The sequence below is a fragment of the Phyllopteryx taeniolatus genome, chromosome 10 (assembly GCF_024500385.1).
Source record: "Phyllopteryx taeniolatus isolate TA_2022b chromosome 10, UOR_Ptae_1.2, whole genome shotgun sequence".
In the NCBI taxonomy this organism is placed as follows: Eukaryota; Metazoa; Chordata; class Actinopteri; order Syngnathiformes; family Syngnathidae; genus Phyllopteryx; species Phyllopteryx taeniolatus.
The window spans coordinates 27,994,347-28,008,780 of record NC_084511.1 but is presented as its reverse complement, the minus strand read 5'-3'; the positions used below and the strand labels follow the sequence as shown (position 1 = coordinate 28,008,780).

The 14,434-nt window shown below is 48.1% G+C and overlaps 2 protein-coding genes across 10 annotated transcripts in view; one reads left to right on the top strand and one right to left on the bottom strand.

The window, feature by feature from the left end:
- htr4 (5-hydroxytryptamine receptor 4) overlaps positions 1-4,712 on the top strand; it is a 50,180-nt gene extending 45,468 nt beyond the window's left edge. For 3 of the 8 annotated variants that reach the window (XM_061787211.1, XM_061787210.1, XM_061787209.1), the window contains exon 7: positions 2,974-4,711. In XM_061787211.1, the coding sequence (XP_061643195.1) occupies positions 2,974-3,052 (79 nt within the window). In that variant the 3' untranslated portion in view covers positions 3,053-4,711. Of the gene's footprint in view, positions 1-2,973 lie in introns of all 8 variants that reach the window. The other 5 variants (XM_061787216.1, XM_061787217.1, XM_061787215.1 and 2 more) reach the window with 2 other exon arrangements.
- A 2,162-nt stretch (positions 4,713-6,874) lies between these two features.
- Positions 6,875-13,911, bottom strand: slc26a2 (solute carrier family 26 member 2). 2 transcript variants are annotated; one of them, XM_061787207.1, is made up of 5 exons: positions 13,777-13,911; positions 11,371-11,972; positions 11,101-11,285; positions 9,670-10,118; positions 6,875-9,601 (listed from the first exon to the last, which is right to left on the bottom strand). In XM_061787207.1, the coding sequence occupies exons 1-5, from the start codon at positions 13,869-13,871 to the stop codon at positions 8,815-8,817; spliced, it is 2,118 nt and encodes a 705-aa protein (XP_061643191.1). In that variant the 5' UTR covers positions 13,872-13,911; the 3' UTR covers positions 6,875-8,814. The 2 variants fall into 2 exon arrangements, with proteins under 2 accessions (XP_061643191.1, XP_061643192.1); XM_061787208.1 differs by having other exon boundaries at positions 11,101-11,972.
- Positions 13,912-14,434: the final 523 nt, after the last annotated feature.

The window sequence follows — 14,434 nt, the reverse complement described above, 5'->3', positions numbered from 1 at the left end:
AAAGGAGACGGCTAGGACGGCTAACAACTAGCTCGTGGCTTCCCTCCCGGAATCAGTAGGGCGTGTCCAACCTGAATGCAATAGCCAATCCTATTGCAGCAGCCCCTGTCCTTCAGCCAATCACATTCAGCAGGGCGTGTCCTGTCTAGAAAACGAGTGCAAATCCTCGTAACGCCTCAGCCAAGAAGTACAGTGGTCTTTAACAGCCAGAAGACAATCCACTTTCTCTGCAATCTGCTTGCTATGTTAGCCTAGCATCTTGATTTGTTCTGACCAGTGAGTGTGTATCTTATTCTTAAATACTATTTCATAGAAATAAGTTGCGTTGTGTGTCATAGAATGTCTTTTGTCTATTTGTCGTCTAAAGTGAGTTCGCCCAAGCTTTGTTTTCTTAGCACACAGGTGTCAAACTCAAGCCCGCCAAGTCATTTCACGTGGCCCGCGAAAGCAAATCATCTGTGTCAACTTCCATGATTATTGCTCAAATTCTCATAAAATAATAAATCAGAATCACCTTGACTTCTGATTTCAAAACTAGGTATCCATCAATTTGTACGTCATCATGAGGTGACTAAACATTGATATGGTTTCACAGTCAACGGCCCTCCGAGGGAAACCGTGACTCCAAAAATGAGTTTGATCTGTACACGATGTACGACCTCAACCGGGAACTGCTATGGCAAAATATCTGGTTGACTTTTTCTTTGCGATCTGTACGTTATGTTAGCTGAACACCTCGATTCGATTTTCGGTTTTTCGAGTTTATATATATATATATATATATATATATATATGAGACGCTATTTTGATGAACTCGGTTGTAGGTTGCTGTGTGCGTGTGTTCCCACTGGCTGGTTTCGAAAGGCTAAAAGGCACCAAGCATCACATTTAATAACACAAATTGTGCTTTTTTTTTTTGGAGGAGCGCTTGTTGCCGGGGGCAACGCTAAAGCTTGGCCGCAGTGTGATTGGAAGTCAAGCGGCGGAGCTCGCGCAAACGGAGCTTTCTGCTCCGTTTGCTTCGTGTCTGGTGCCGAAGATGAAAATGAAAGTCCGTGTTCATCAGCGCATCCCGCCAATGGCAAAATAGGAACATTTACTTCTAATCTGGCTGCCTGGCCTCGTTTGAAAAGTCAACCCTACGAGCCAGTTTGACTTTCCTACGAAAACATTTTTCGACATGTCTTTCATAAATAGACATACACAAAAAGGGACAAAGCCGTGCCCCAACAGACAGAAATGCTGCCATTTCGGCTCGAAGCGGCCATTTTAAGGCTCTATTAAGTCATGTGTGCCCGAGCGGATTTTTCGATAGCCTGAAATTTGTCTGCTACAAGTTGACCCATAAAGAAGTCTCAAAGAGTTATGGCAGAAAAGGCACATCAAGTCTGCCGCTTGCATCCTTTGTTCGCATTTCAGTGTCAATTTGTCCTTTTTCCAGGTGAACTGTCAGAAGACGGACTCCTCCTACCGATTTCGGTTCTGAAGCCAGACAACAGTAAAAAGCGAAAACATTTGCTAAAATAGTGGAATAATAGCTGACAAACATCTTTTTGTCCTTAATTCTTTGTATTTTTACTCATTAATAATAATAATATTAGGATTCTAACTAGGATACCCCTGATCAAATCAAATCTATAATTTTTAGACATTTCAACATTTTTTTTTTGACATTGAATAAAAGTTTTTGAATAGTGACAGATGCACAACTTAGACTTCAAGAATCATACATATCAAAGCGTTTGAATAGTAATAGTGACTGATGTACAACTTTAAAATCAAGCAAACAGCTTTTGACGAGCTGTCCAGTGTTCATTTTTAGCACATATGGTGACAATTTTGCCTATAATTGTTGTTTATTACTGCGGTGGCAATAAACAAAAAAGGGACTGTTCCAGTAAACGCAAACTCACTCGTTGCCGTGACGACACATCAAACAATGCAAGAAGTGCACGCTTTTCAATTTGTTGACTTCAACCTAACAAGTCAAGCTGTTGACCCGACGACGCCTCATTGGATATCGTCATGGCCGCCGAGCACGCGCGCACACACCTGAACACACACATATGCTCTCAGACGCTCTCCTGAAAGCGATTAGTTGTGTAATGGTGCGCCACGGCCGGCGCTCATTCGGAAGTAACTAACTCAAATCTGCGAGGAGATGTTCAACACACACACGTTCAAGTATTACAAAGTAAAAGTTTTTCCTTTGTCGGGCCTCGTTAAATCTAGCGCGTGATGCCTTCGTGGTGTTCCATGAGTGTGGGAACAGCGAGGCTCAGTGGCGCATTTAGCATCGTTTCACCGGCGCTCTTCTGCCCGACGACACACACACATTGGCATTTTGGCTTTTGGGCTTTTGGGTGGCGCCGCTAATAAGCTTCGGACTCTCTGTAACGATGTGTGACATTTGCCCGGTGCCGGCGTGTCGGGAAAACCGACCAGCGACGTTTCATCCCGCCGTGACATTATCTGCCCACGCTTCAGTAGAGTTACACACACGCTGTTAACATTTTTTTAATCATAATACATAAGTTGAGTGAACGAGCGGGAAAGCGTCTGTTTGTTGAAGTGTTTATCAGTTTATTTTTGAAAGGGGACAATGCAATTTCATAAAACACATGAAGTACACATGGTTAAAAAAGCCCGAATTAGCCAGAAGGCTAGTTTTCATCTGTAGTCCCCAGTAAAATACATCTACAAGACAATATAATACAGGATACATAATCAAACTATACTATTAAGAGAGAATAAAACCATCATTTTTTTTGATCATAACAAAAAGACAACATAACATACTTGTCTTTTAGTGTTGGCAGCTATAGGTGTTAACTAGCCACATTTTGCGTTTTTTTGTGAAGGCCTTGTCTTGTATGTTGTAAGCAGTTGAACCTGCTCAGGTACTGAGTTCCAGATGTGTCGTGTTTGATGTTGTTGTTGACGCGTTGTTTTCTCTCATGTGCTGCGTGTCAGGTATTCGGCGCTTCACAACGGGAACCACGCGGCGCCGGAGAAGAAAACGCTCCACCGACACGCAGAGTCCTGCTTGTGACGCAGCGTCGCACACCTCCGCCGAGCACATTCGCGGGAAGGGGGCGCAGCGCCGACCCCGCCCGGCGGCCGCGTTGACCGGCAGAGACGGTGTCTAATGGCCGCCGGGTGGACCGAGGCCTAACCGGCTCGGCCGGTTCTGGTTCTGGCCCCGACGTGACTGCGGTCCCGAAGCGAGTAGCCCCGCTTGTGGAACTTCCAAGGTGTGACGTTTCTAAAGCTCGGTTCATTTTAATATGGTATTTAATTGAATTGTACATTGACATCAGCTCCTCATGTTTGTGTGAGAGCGTGCACGTGTATCTATGAAAGCAGTTGTGCGTGTGTGCGTGTAGTTAGTGTATACAGTGTTTGTGTTTTTTGCGTGTGTGTATGCGTAGTGAGCAAGTTTGTTTACATGTGTGTGTGTGTGTTTCTTACAACAGTGCGTGTGCATGTGTATGTGTGTAGTATGTTTCCGCATGCGTGTGTGTGTTTCTTACAACAGTGCGTGTGTGTATGTACGAGGTGTGTCTGGAAAGTTCCAGGACTGGCGTCACGAAAGATATATTTGATATTTGTCCGAGTTTGACCCCTAAATGTGGGCCAGAGGATTTGCTCACAACGTCTTGAGCATCTGACAGTTCCTGCAAGGAAGTACATCACCGCGCTAGAGCAAACGCACAATCCTGGAACTTTTCTGACGCACTTCGTGAACCCACGTGGGCATTTCTTACAACAATGCGTGCGTATGTTTCCACGGCGATGCATGTTTTTGTTTTGTTTCCTGTCACACCTCATCCACGCCGCGTGTCACATGATCCATCAGCCTCAGGATGGGGAATGTACAAGAACGTCCACAAACATGTTTACATCTGCTCACTTGAGTGACGTCTGCTGGGATTTTGTGGTTTTTCCTTGCGGACCCTCAAGAAAATTGGTGAGCGCGTCTAACATGAGTGTACCCACACAAAAGAACTCTCAAAAACTGTGCCCGAAAGCACGTCGGCAGTCGTTTTGGTTCGAAGCCTCCACTTTAGGTTCATTTTCGTCATTCACACTATTTACAAAATTCGGCCCCAGAAGCCAATTTGACTTAGCATCGTGAAATTTGGTAAGCATGTCTATTATGAGTAGACCCACACACACACAAAAAAGTCTCAAACAGCTATAACCGAAAGCACATACAAAGCCCGCCATTTTGGTTCGAAAAGGGAAAATTGGGGTTATTGTCATCATTCACGCTATTTATAAAGAAACCCCATTTGATTTAGCAGCGTGAAATTTGGTAGGCATGCCTATTACGAGTAGACCCACAAAAAGATCCATCAAGGCACGCTTGGATGAGTGCGGTGCGGAAGAACAGGCCCAACAAAACTCTCCCAGACGGTGAATCCCCATTTTCTTCACTTTCCGCGACATGAACGTGTCTTCCTACTTTTGCCCATCTCGTGTATTTCAACTCAGATGGATTGTTTTGTTATTGCTATGAATCATATTTGGTTTGGTTTGGTTTGGTTTGGTTTTTCGAGCTGCGAGCGCGACCATGAGTGAAGCACGAGCACTTTGACGCACACACACAAAATGAAAACAATGATCTCAAATGATTTCTTTGCTTTTTAGATGGTTTTTGTTGTGAGTGACAGCGATTTGTAAAAAAAAAAAAATGTAAATAAAAAGATGTTATTGGCACCGCCCTCGTGCATTCCTTATGTGGACAGTTGCAATGCTAAAACCCTCATTTGATATCAAAACCCAGGTTTGGAACCTTAATTTAAAACCCTAACTTGAAATCCTAATAGCAAACCGTAACCCAGTTTTGAAACACACATTTAAAACCTTAACCCTATTGATTGAAACCTTAAGTAGAAAGCCTAACTGAGGCTTGAGACCCAAATTGGAAGACCGACCCTAACATTTTAAACCCTTATCTTGTCTTGAAACCTTACTTTAACTCTCTACCTGGGTTGAAAACCTGACGGTGACTTAAAACCTGAATTTGGAACTGCAACTCAGGCTTGAAGCCCTAACTTGAAACCCAACAGTAGCTCCAAACTTCAGGCTAAAACCCTAACTTTGGCTTCTTGACACCCTAACCCTCACTTGAAAACCTAAGCTTGGCTTCAAACCCTCATTATAAATGATAACCCCTTATTGGAGAAGCTAACGTTGGCTTGAAACTGTCACCCAAGCGTCAAACCCAAATGGGAAATCCCAACCTGAATTTGAAACCCACTGGAAACCCTAAACTCATCTTGAGACTGATTTGAAACCCTAACCGTTATTCGGGAAAAACTAACATTGACTGGAAACCCTGACGCAGGCTTGGCAACTCTGGTCGAAACCCCAACTTGAAACCTTGAGCCTCGCTCGAAGACCCAACCAGGCTGCAAAAACTCCACTTTAAACCTGAATTGTGGCTAGAATGTCGCGCCATTTCTCTCCGAGATCGCCCTCGCCGCCAAAGACCAGACCCGTGCCTCTCGGCAGCTGAAGTTGGACGCCGTCTTCGTCTTGCACACGCTAATCGACGGATGTCGGTTATTATTCCCCCGTGGATCCGAATGGAGGAGAAACAGGCGGCAAAGGGGAAGTCGAGCGTCCTCTCGCCCACCCGCTCTGACCTTTGAGCCATAAAAAGGCCGCGATGTCGACGAGCCGTGAACGAAACGCGGCGCGTGACGCTGACATTTGGACCGAGGAGCGAGGAGCGAGGAGCGCGGCCGGGAAAGGTTTGCTGGGATTCGGGTACGGAACGAGATTCCTCCTCTGTTCTGCCGTCGGAGGACGAACATCGGTGAGATGTGACGTTCGTGGCCGCCGAAGCAAAACGGGGCAACGCGGATTTCTACGAATTTAGAAATGTTCAGATTTGAGATTTTTGCATGGTGCGCCTCGAAAGAGTTGCAGACACCGCTGTAATGAGGCAATGACGAGGGCAAGACCTTCGAGCGTTCTCGTCTCGTCTCGGTCCGGTCCGGTCGCCCCTCTCTGCTCCGACGACGCAAGCCCTTTTGGGCACTTTTGCCGTGTTTTGACTAGATCGACTTTTGCTGTTATGTCTCCTTTCCCCGTCTCATGTTCACGTCTGGTCAACGCGTCAGGTCATCAGCGCCACCTGCTCTTGTCAGCCGTGTTCCTTGTGTCCACCAGTCAGCTCCCTCCAGTCACTCGCGTCCAGTCCAGGTGTGCCTCGTTGTCTCGTCACTTTGTTTGTATTTAGTTTCCTGCTTTTCTCGCCGTTTCTGTCGCATCATCGTTGATGTGACGTTGAGTCCATTTGCTGTTTCTTAGTGACTTTGAATCAGTGGCAGTCCCAGGTGGGGGGCAGTGTCCAAAATATCTTCATTTCTTCTTATTTTTGGTCAAAATGTTTCCGCTGGCTCGTCGTACTCACTTGGCCGCCTACGCTGAAGGCCACTTGGTCGCTCAGACTTCATGTTATTATCCAAATGAAAAGGTTTGAGTTAACGCTGTCTTGCTTCGGCTTATACATGACCTGTCAAGTTTTTATTAGCATTTATTATAACAGTGTGGCATCCTCCATGAAAACAAACGGTGTGTTAAAAAAAAAACAAAGTTTATGCATGCTTTGAATGGGGGGGCAGTACCATCTTGTGGACACACGTGAAAATCAAAAGCCTGCACAATGATACTCTACTTTCAAACACATGTTGTGACTTGGAAGCTAAACAGCATCCATGAATGCATTCATCCACGGAGTGGATAAAAGTGTCCTACTTTTATCAAACCGAAAAGAATCCAAGCTACACGTCCACACACATGCAACTGACGCAGTGGAAACATTCCGCTGAGGTCTTTGTTCGTTAAGAAAAACCCAACGTTAAAAACGCACACAATATGTGAATTTTATTAAGGCATTTGCCAATTATGATGCATCGACTCAAAGGCGCTTTTTTTAAATATACATCCACTTTTACAACAACAAAAGATACAAAGATTGTCATGATGTAGCAGTCACCAGTGTCAGTTGGTGAACATCCAACAAGTGCTTGCTCAAGGCTGCGAAAACGAGTTGAGATGGTACGGCAGCCCACAAAATAGAAATATTTGGAATCACTTGCGGCCTCCAGCACTGCAGATTGAACAGCATTGAAAATGAATCGGGGTCCGGCGTAATTTCTGCCGATGCCGGCGGCCGCGTCGAGCGTCCCGGGTTGTTAGTTCAAAACAATAACATTCTCGCGCCAACACAAGACGATAATCTCTACAGTCGCTAGTGGGCGGTATGGACGCTTTTTCGCACTGCTAGCCAGCGACTTGGCTCAGTTATTCAAAAATGAAAAAGGATCGTTGACGACGACGCAAAGGGACTTTTTGTCCCAGATCCAACAAGCGGTTTGTATTCAAAAAGGTTCTCATCACAAGACGCTCTTCGTTTTGGGCAGCTGCGGTCGGTTGAGGACGTTACGTCACGCCGACGTTATTCATTCACAGACCGCAGGAATTCCTGAGAAGGAGTTTTCATTTGTATGGTATTTCACATTCGAGCTTTCAGTTCTCCATTTTGGACTCGACTTCTCTACTGGCTGTGAACTTTGCTCGCCTCCGTGTTTGTTCGGCGAGCGCGTCGCCCTCGGCAAACACGGACGAAGGAATCGAACCTGCGGTGCTTAACGGTTGAACAAACGCCCGCTCGTGGTTTGGCCACGTGGAAAATAAAAACGCATCATGCCACTTTTGTATTTCAGTAAACGACATTTGGACGTCAGTAACTCATCTGTCTAAACGTAAAACTTTGGCATTGGAACAAACGTCATCATTTCAGTAACGACGACACGAAGTTGCAGGTAACGTTTCCCCCTTGTGGACTGGAAGTTGCTAACAATTCTATACAGTAGGTCACAAATAAAAGAAAAAGAAAAGAGAGACTCATCCACACTAGACATGGGCCGGTGTCAGATTCTGACATCAGGATAAGCCTGAGCAAAAATATTGCTGCACAATTACAGCTCAAAAATGTTTGCATAAATAACATTCTCCCATTGAACCCATTCTGTAAGTACTTAAGGAAACCCCCAAAAAGCAATGACCAATTTCATGTAGTACGTACTTGGAAAATGACCAGCAACTTCTGCTCTTCTCCGCGCAAACGAACAGATGCTAGCCATGCTAGTTAGCTGCCGCGGTCGAGCGTCTATAGTATTTATTTCCCCAACTGTCCACAAACTAACTCCGGTTCGTTTCAAGAGGCGCTTTTTCGAAGCACATTTTGCATGTCCTTCCTCGACCCAAAATCAATTCCCAAAAGAATGAATTGACTGCTCGCAGCAACAACAGGAGCGGAGTCGTGTTGCTTTTGACTATATGACTATATAAAAGTTTTGCGGGCTTTTTCAAACTGCGGTAAACCGCTTGCCAGCCCGTGCCGAGTCCGCAGAGTCGAGTAACCGGGGCCAACTTAAAGTAGTTGCTACGTTTAAACCCGGAAATCTCTGATAGAACGAAAAGTCAAAACAGTTCACCTCGGCTGGATTTGCACCGCATGGTTAACTCGGTTCGGATATGCATCGTGAGAGAGTTTTAAAAAAAAAAAAAAAAAACCATGAAATCAGATTTGAATCGCGCCTCTTTGAAATGTGGCTCAGATCTGTGCTATTGCAAATTGTGCATTCTTTTATTTTCTGCTCGTGCCGAACGAGCAGAAACGATTGCGTTACAGTCACAACGCCGCGGTGTAAATCCAGCCCCGTCGGTAACTTGACGGCAGCCTACTAGCAAGGCACGGCTTGTTTTCCTAAACGTAATCGGGTCACTTCGATCTCAGCACGCACCGTTGTCATCGCCGTTTGGTGCCGACGCGCGCTGCACGTGACGGACGGCGTCCGCGATGGTGAAGAAGGTCAAGCGGCGGTCCCCTCCCTGTTTTTCCGGAAGGTAGCCCCCTCGTCGGAGGGCGTCCAGGACGGCCGGGCTGCACTGAGCCAGGACCACCGCCACCCCCAGCTCGCCGTAATCTTTGCGCACTTCCTTGAGCGCGTCGACGCCGGCGCCGTCCAGGAACAAGACGGCGCCGCAGTCCAGCACTAAGCCGCGTAAAGGTTTCTGCTCCGGCGCCAACGTGACGCCGGCCGCGGCCTCGCCGTCCTCTTTGCGCACCGATTCCCGCTCGGCGTTCTGCCGTTTCAGCTTCTTCTCGAACTTGACGCGCCGCGTCTTCTCCTTCAGCGGGTCGAGCCCCGCGCGCCGGTACAAAGACTTTTTAAACAAACTCCAGTTGGCGTAGTAGATGGGCGCCGGGTACCTGAAGACGGCCACGGCCGGGTGGGAGCGGAGGCCGCGGTACGCCGACAGAACCTCGTAGTGGTCCCCGTCCTGCGTCCGGCCCAGCTCCAGCGCCTGAGCCCGCTGCGTCCGGCCCAGGACGCAGAAGGCGGACACCAGGACGCCCGCCAGGAGGCCCAGCTCCGTGTTGACCAGCGCCGAGGTGGCCATGGTGACCAGCCACACGGCGGCGTCGACGCGGTCGGCGCGCCACATGCGGGGGACCTCGGCGAACTTGCGCAGGGCGCCGCCCAGGTTGACCACAATGATGACGGCCAGCACGCACCTAGACGGGCGGGAAGCCGGAGTTACTCGAGCGGGTTGAAATGGAAATTTCAGCTGAGCCGTACTCACTTCTGAAGGGAATAGAAGAGCGGCGCGATGACCAGCAGCACCAGCAGCAGCACCACGGCGCTGACGAGGCCCGACACCTGCGTCTGGCAGCCCGTCGACTCCTTGACCAGCGTCTTGGTCAGGGCGGCGCTGGTGGCGAAGCAGCGGAAGAAGGACGGCAGGATGTTGCAGAACCCGATGGCGTACATCTCCTGGTTGGCGTCCACGCGGTAGCCGTGTTTCTTGGCGAACATCTCCGACAGCGAAACCGTGATGGCGAAGCCCACCAGCGCGACGGAGAAGGCGTCCACCGCCACGGCGGGGATGAGCGACCACGCCGGCAGCCGTGGCGGCAGGAAGCCCGTCGGGATCTCGCCCGCCACGTCCGAGCCGTAGTCTGCGTTGAAGCGACCGAAGTGAGACGCCAGCGTCGCGATGACGACCACAAAGAGCTCGAAGGGAATCGGAGCCTGGGTGACGAAGCGACGCACAAGCCGATTATTTCAGGAAGATGCTCGTTTGGAATGAAATAGCTGATGCTGTTTTGGTTAGCGACAGAGTACAAATGGGCTGTCTGTTTTTGAACAATGGACTAAGATCATTCCGGTTCCTGGTGGGGCGGGGGGGGGGGGGGGTTTATTTGCCTGAGGGAAGCGAAGGACTGCGCTGGCATGGCGCCCCCGCTATTTGAGGAAGTCCATTTGTAATTTCTTCTTCCTTTTTCAAGATGACGCCTTTTGAGTCGCTTCCCTCTTTCATTTGCACTTTTCCACCCGTTTTGTTTAGACTTGAGGCCGATTTTATCGGGCCGATCGGTACCGGCCGATATTTAGCCTTTTATGCCGATCGGCTTTCGTGTCACAATTCGCCGATCTGATCAACGACGTCATTGATCGGCTCGCGGCGCGCCAACAAACAAAAATGTCAGCAAAAAGTGGCTACATGAATGACTGCGTTGACTTCCTGCCATCGAATAGAAGATCATTCATTTGTTCTGTCTGCCACTCCGCCTCACTGGCAGAAACAGAGGAACAAAGATACATTCTTTCTTGTATTGTATTGGCAGCATTCCCACCCCCGGACGCGGAGACAAGTTTGTGATGCGGGGAGGAACGTGAACGTTCACAGAAGCTCGAGAGAGAGAGAGAGACGAGCGGATGGGACATGAAAGAAAAAAGAAAAAAAAGAACAATTCTGTAAGAGAGCTTTGGTGTATTTTGATTGGCTGGGAAGATTTTGTCTGGTTATTTGTGATTGCTGTTTTGTTTTTGTTTTTTTGTGTTTGTTGCGTACATCGTAGCTCGTTGTCTTGTTTTGATGTTGCCGTCCGCTGTTCTGTCGACTAAACGACTATTGGAGGAAATAAAGCTACATTTCTCAAACGAGGAGGCTGTTAAATGTATTGTAGAAGTTCTCATTTATTTGACGGACGCTCCGGAGCGAACGACTGACCTTCAACTTGTTTTTGAAGCGGTTGTTGAGCTCCTTGGTGGGCAGCAGCAGCAGCAGGCACACCAGGCTGGTGATCAGGTCGCACAGGTTGGCGTGCGCCAGGTTGGCCAGCAGGCTGAACCAGGTCTTGAAGAGGGTGAACCAGCCCCGCGGCCTTTGGATCTTCAGCCCCAGCAGGTGTTTGACTTGGGAGGTGAGGATGGTTAGCGACGCCCCGGTGGCAAAGCCGCTGAGCAGCGAGTCTGACAGGTAGACGGACACAAAGCCCACCTGGAAGACGCCCATCAGCACCTGGTAGACCCCCGCGGTGAAGGTGACCGTCGCCGCCACCGTTATCGCGTAGCAGCTCCTGTCGCACGTCTCCAACGCGCTGGCGTTGACGCCCGCCAGGCCGTCGCCGCCGCCCTCCGTGAGGTACCCCGCCGACGCCACCTCCCGGTCCACGACCTGCCCCACCAGCAGGCAGAGCACCCCGAAAATGCCCACGGAGATGTGTCTGGAGGTGCCCAGCAGCGTGTAGATGATGGAGGAGAAGAAGGAGGTGTACAGCCCGTAGATTGGGTCCTGCCCGGCCAATAAGGAGTAGGCGATGGACTGCGGGACCAACAGGATTCCCACGATGAGTCCCGACATGACGTCCCCAAGGAGCCAGTCTCTCGGCTGGTAGCGCGGCAACCATTGCAGGATGGGCACGAAGCCCAGGACCTCGGACTTGATCTCCCGCGCCGAGCGCGAGCGCTGTTTCTGGAGGCGGCGGCACAACGCCGTCTGACAGCTTCGTCCCGCCTCTTCCGGCACGCTTTCCAGGACCAGAGGCTCGTGCCGCTCGCTCTCGGCACCGCCGGCGTCTCCGTGGGGCATCGTCGAGCTCTCTGCGCCCAACAAAGGAGGTTTCGTCTCTTAAAGCGCCGTCATTTCGAGTCTTTCTGTTCTGTTCTTTTCTTTTGCTGCCGTTATAACAACTGACTGGCGAGACATCGCATTAACACGTACGACACCTGTATTGCATGACCCAGCGTGCGGTTGACCTTTTAATAATTCATCGAGTAACTCGATAGTTCAATTATTAAAACAAAACCAAAAAAAAAAAATCAAAGGTTGAAGCAAAATCTGAGCTTGTTAATGCTAATACAGTCGCATACAGAAATACATTGGCACCATAGCAGCGAGCCAGGAGGAAAAGACAAATTCCACACTCAACGAGGACGATAAAATCTGCAATCACCAACACACGGTAACATAGCGACGTTAGCTAATTTCACAGAGACTGCCGCCGTCGCCAGTTCGAATGGCTTACAACGCCGCCGCGAGTGGTCGAGGGTAGACGGAGCCGCCGGCACATTTTCAATTGCTTTTTCGAATAAAACACAAAATAACATTTGGTCACGTGTTGCCGAAGGGCACAACACCACACTCTCCTTTGCCGACGCCCACGTCACTCGCCAGGCGCACGCAAAGTCACACATACTACAGTAGGACGTGACCACGGCGATCCCGACGGGTCCAAAATAACACCTGTAGCTAAAATCACTGGTTATCCCATTGCTCGATTAATTGATACTCGATTCTAAAACTATTCCATAGCTTCTGCGCTAACTTGATTACTTGTTGTTGTTCTGTTGAGATTGATTATGAAAGGTCATTTTTTCCCCACTCTGCAGATTATTTCCAGTTGTTCTGCATGTTTATAATCAAAAGTGGCTGCTTTTGGTTGCGTTTAGTGGAACTGTTGAGTCAAACACCTCGCACGTTATTTGACCTCATTTCTGGTGAAACTTTCATCTCTCAAGTCACCAAAAAGAAATGGTTTCGACCTCACTACGCTTCAGTTTAGCAAGTAGGACGAACTCTGCTCTGTTTTCTTTTGACTTTTTTTTTTCCACAACGTGTATTCCAAAATAGCTTTGGTGGAACGCGCATCATTGCCCAAAATGTCTTGCACTAAAGCCGCTGACATTGACAACACGTTTAAGCACCATTGTGGTCAAGTGTGACTGTATCCTAAAGCAAAAAGTACATTTAGTATGGAACATTTCAACACATTTAAGTTGGGGACGAAGTGAGGGAGGTCAAGTTTGGAGCAAGTGTAAAATGTGTGAAAGAAAGAAAGAAAGAAAGAAAGAACCCTTTCACTGGGCTTGATTCCCCTCTGAGAAGTCCTCATATTGCATTTCAAGTCAGTGGTGGGGGGCTACTCATTTATTCAACTATGTCAGGAAAAATAAGAATGATGAACTGTAGTTGAAGAAAATAAATTGCTCGGCCTTTTTGAGGAGCATTGTTACATTTGTATATCAAAAGAATTACAAAAATACACAAACTATGATGTCTGGGGTTTTTTTTTTTTTTTTTTTTTTTTCCTACTCACTAATATAACAGTGAATATGAATTTCTCCTCTATAAGCACGACTTCATGTAAAGCTCCAGGCTATTTTTAACAGCTAATCCCGAGAAAGAAAGAAAACAAGGAGGACATTTGTACGTTATTTTGATGAGAAAGTTGTCCAGATAAACTTCCGGCGAGCGTGTTGACTCAAGATTATGAATGAGCGCCTTTGTCAACAAGTCGTCAACGTGTCAGATAAACTCGTGAAGAAGTGATTTAGTGTCACATTTTGTCCGAGTGGCTTGGGACAAAATGTGGTTTTTAAAAATGTTTACTTTCAACTCACTCACCTGAGCTGAGCTGTTGTTCTCCTCGAGCGCGTCAGGAGACGATCCGCGCTTGCTTCGTCGTTACTGTGCAGTTTTCCATTCCGCCTCAATCTCATGTCACGCGCAAACTGCGGCCCTGCGTGATGACGTCACGGCGCACCGGGAGAACCGGTCACGTGAGGTGCTCGCGCAACAAAGACGGGTCGTGCGAGGTGAACTGTCACTCCGACAAGAATGCAAGTCCCGGTGTAACCGAGCAATAACCGCACTCGATTAGGAATACCATCGAAGACAAGAACTGAATCCCAAAAAAATGCAGTTAATAAAATGATGAATATAATAAATGAAGTCGCCTGAAAAACATTGTTTTAAATGAAACCATAGCGCTTCACTTTTGTTTCCTATTGTGATGAGGCGAGCACATATTTTCTTCATATTTTGGTGACCTTATTCCGCTGCATGCTGCGGGGACCTTCGGGAAGCCCACCCTCGTGAGATGGGTTCATCTACGCTGAGGTTTTTGGTTAAGCCTGATCTAGCGATTGAATATCGGGAGAGATCGACTTACGATATCAATTATTACTGAAGAAATCCCCAGAGCACAGGTGTCAAACTCAAGGCCCGGGGGACACATCCGGCCTGCCGCTTCATCGTGCGGCCTACCCAAGCAAATTATTGA

Bases quoted from the DNA above. Each gene is read 5' to 3' on its own strand.
- slc26a2 (XM_061787207.1), bottom strand. From the start codon at position 13,871: ATGAGATTGAGGCGGAATGGAAAACTGCACAGTAACGACGAAGCAAGC. The intron at 11,286-11,370 runs GTGGGCTTTGTG...TCACCTCCCAAG, and splicing joins TGCTGATGGGCGTCTTCCAG to TCAAACACCTGCTGGGGCTG. The intron at 9,602-9,669 runs GTGAGTACGGCT...CCGCCCGTCTAG, and splicing joins CTCTTCTATTCCCTTCAGAA to GTGCGTGCTGGCCGTCATCA.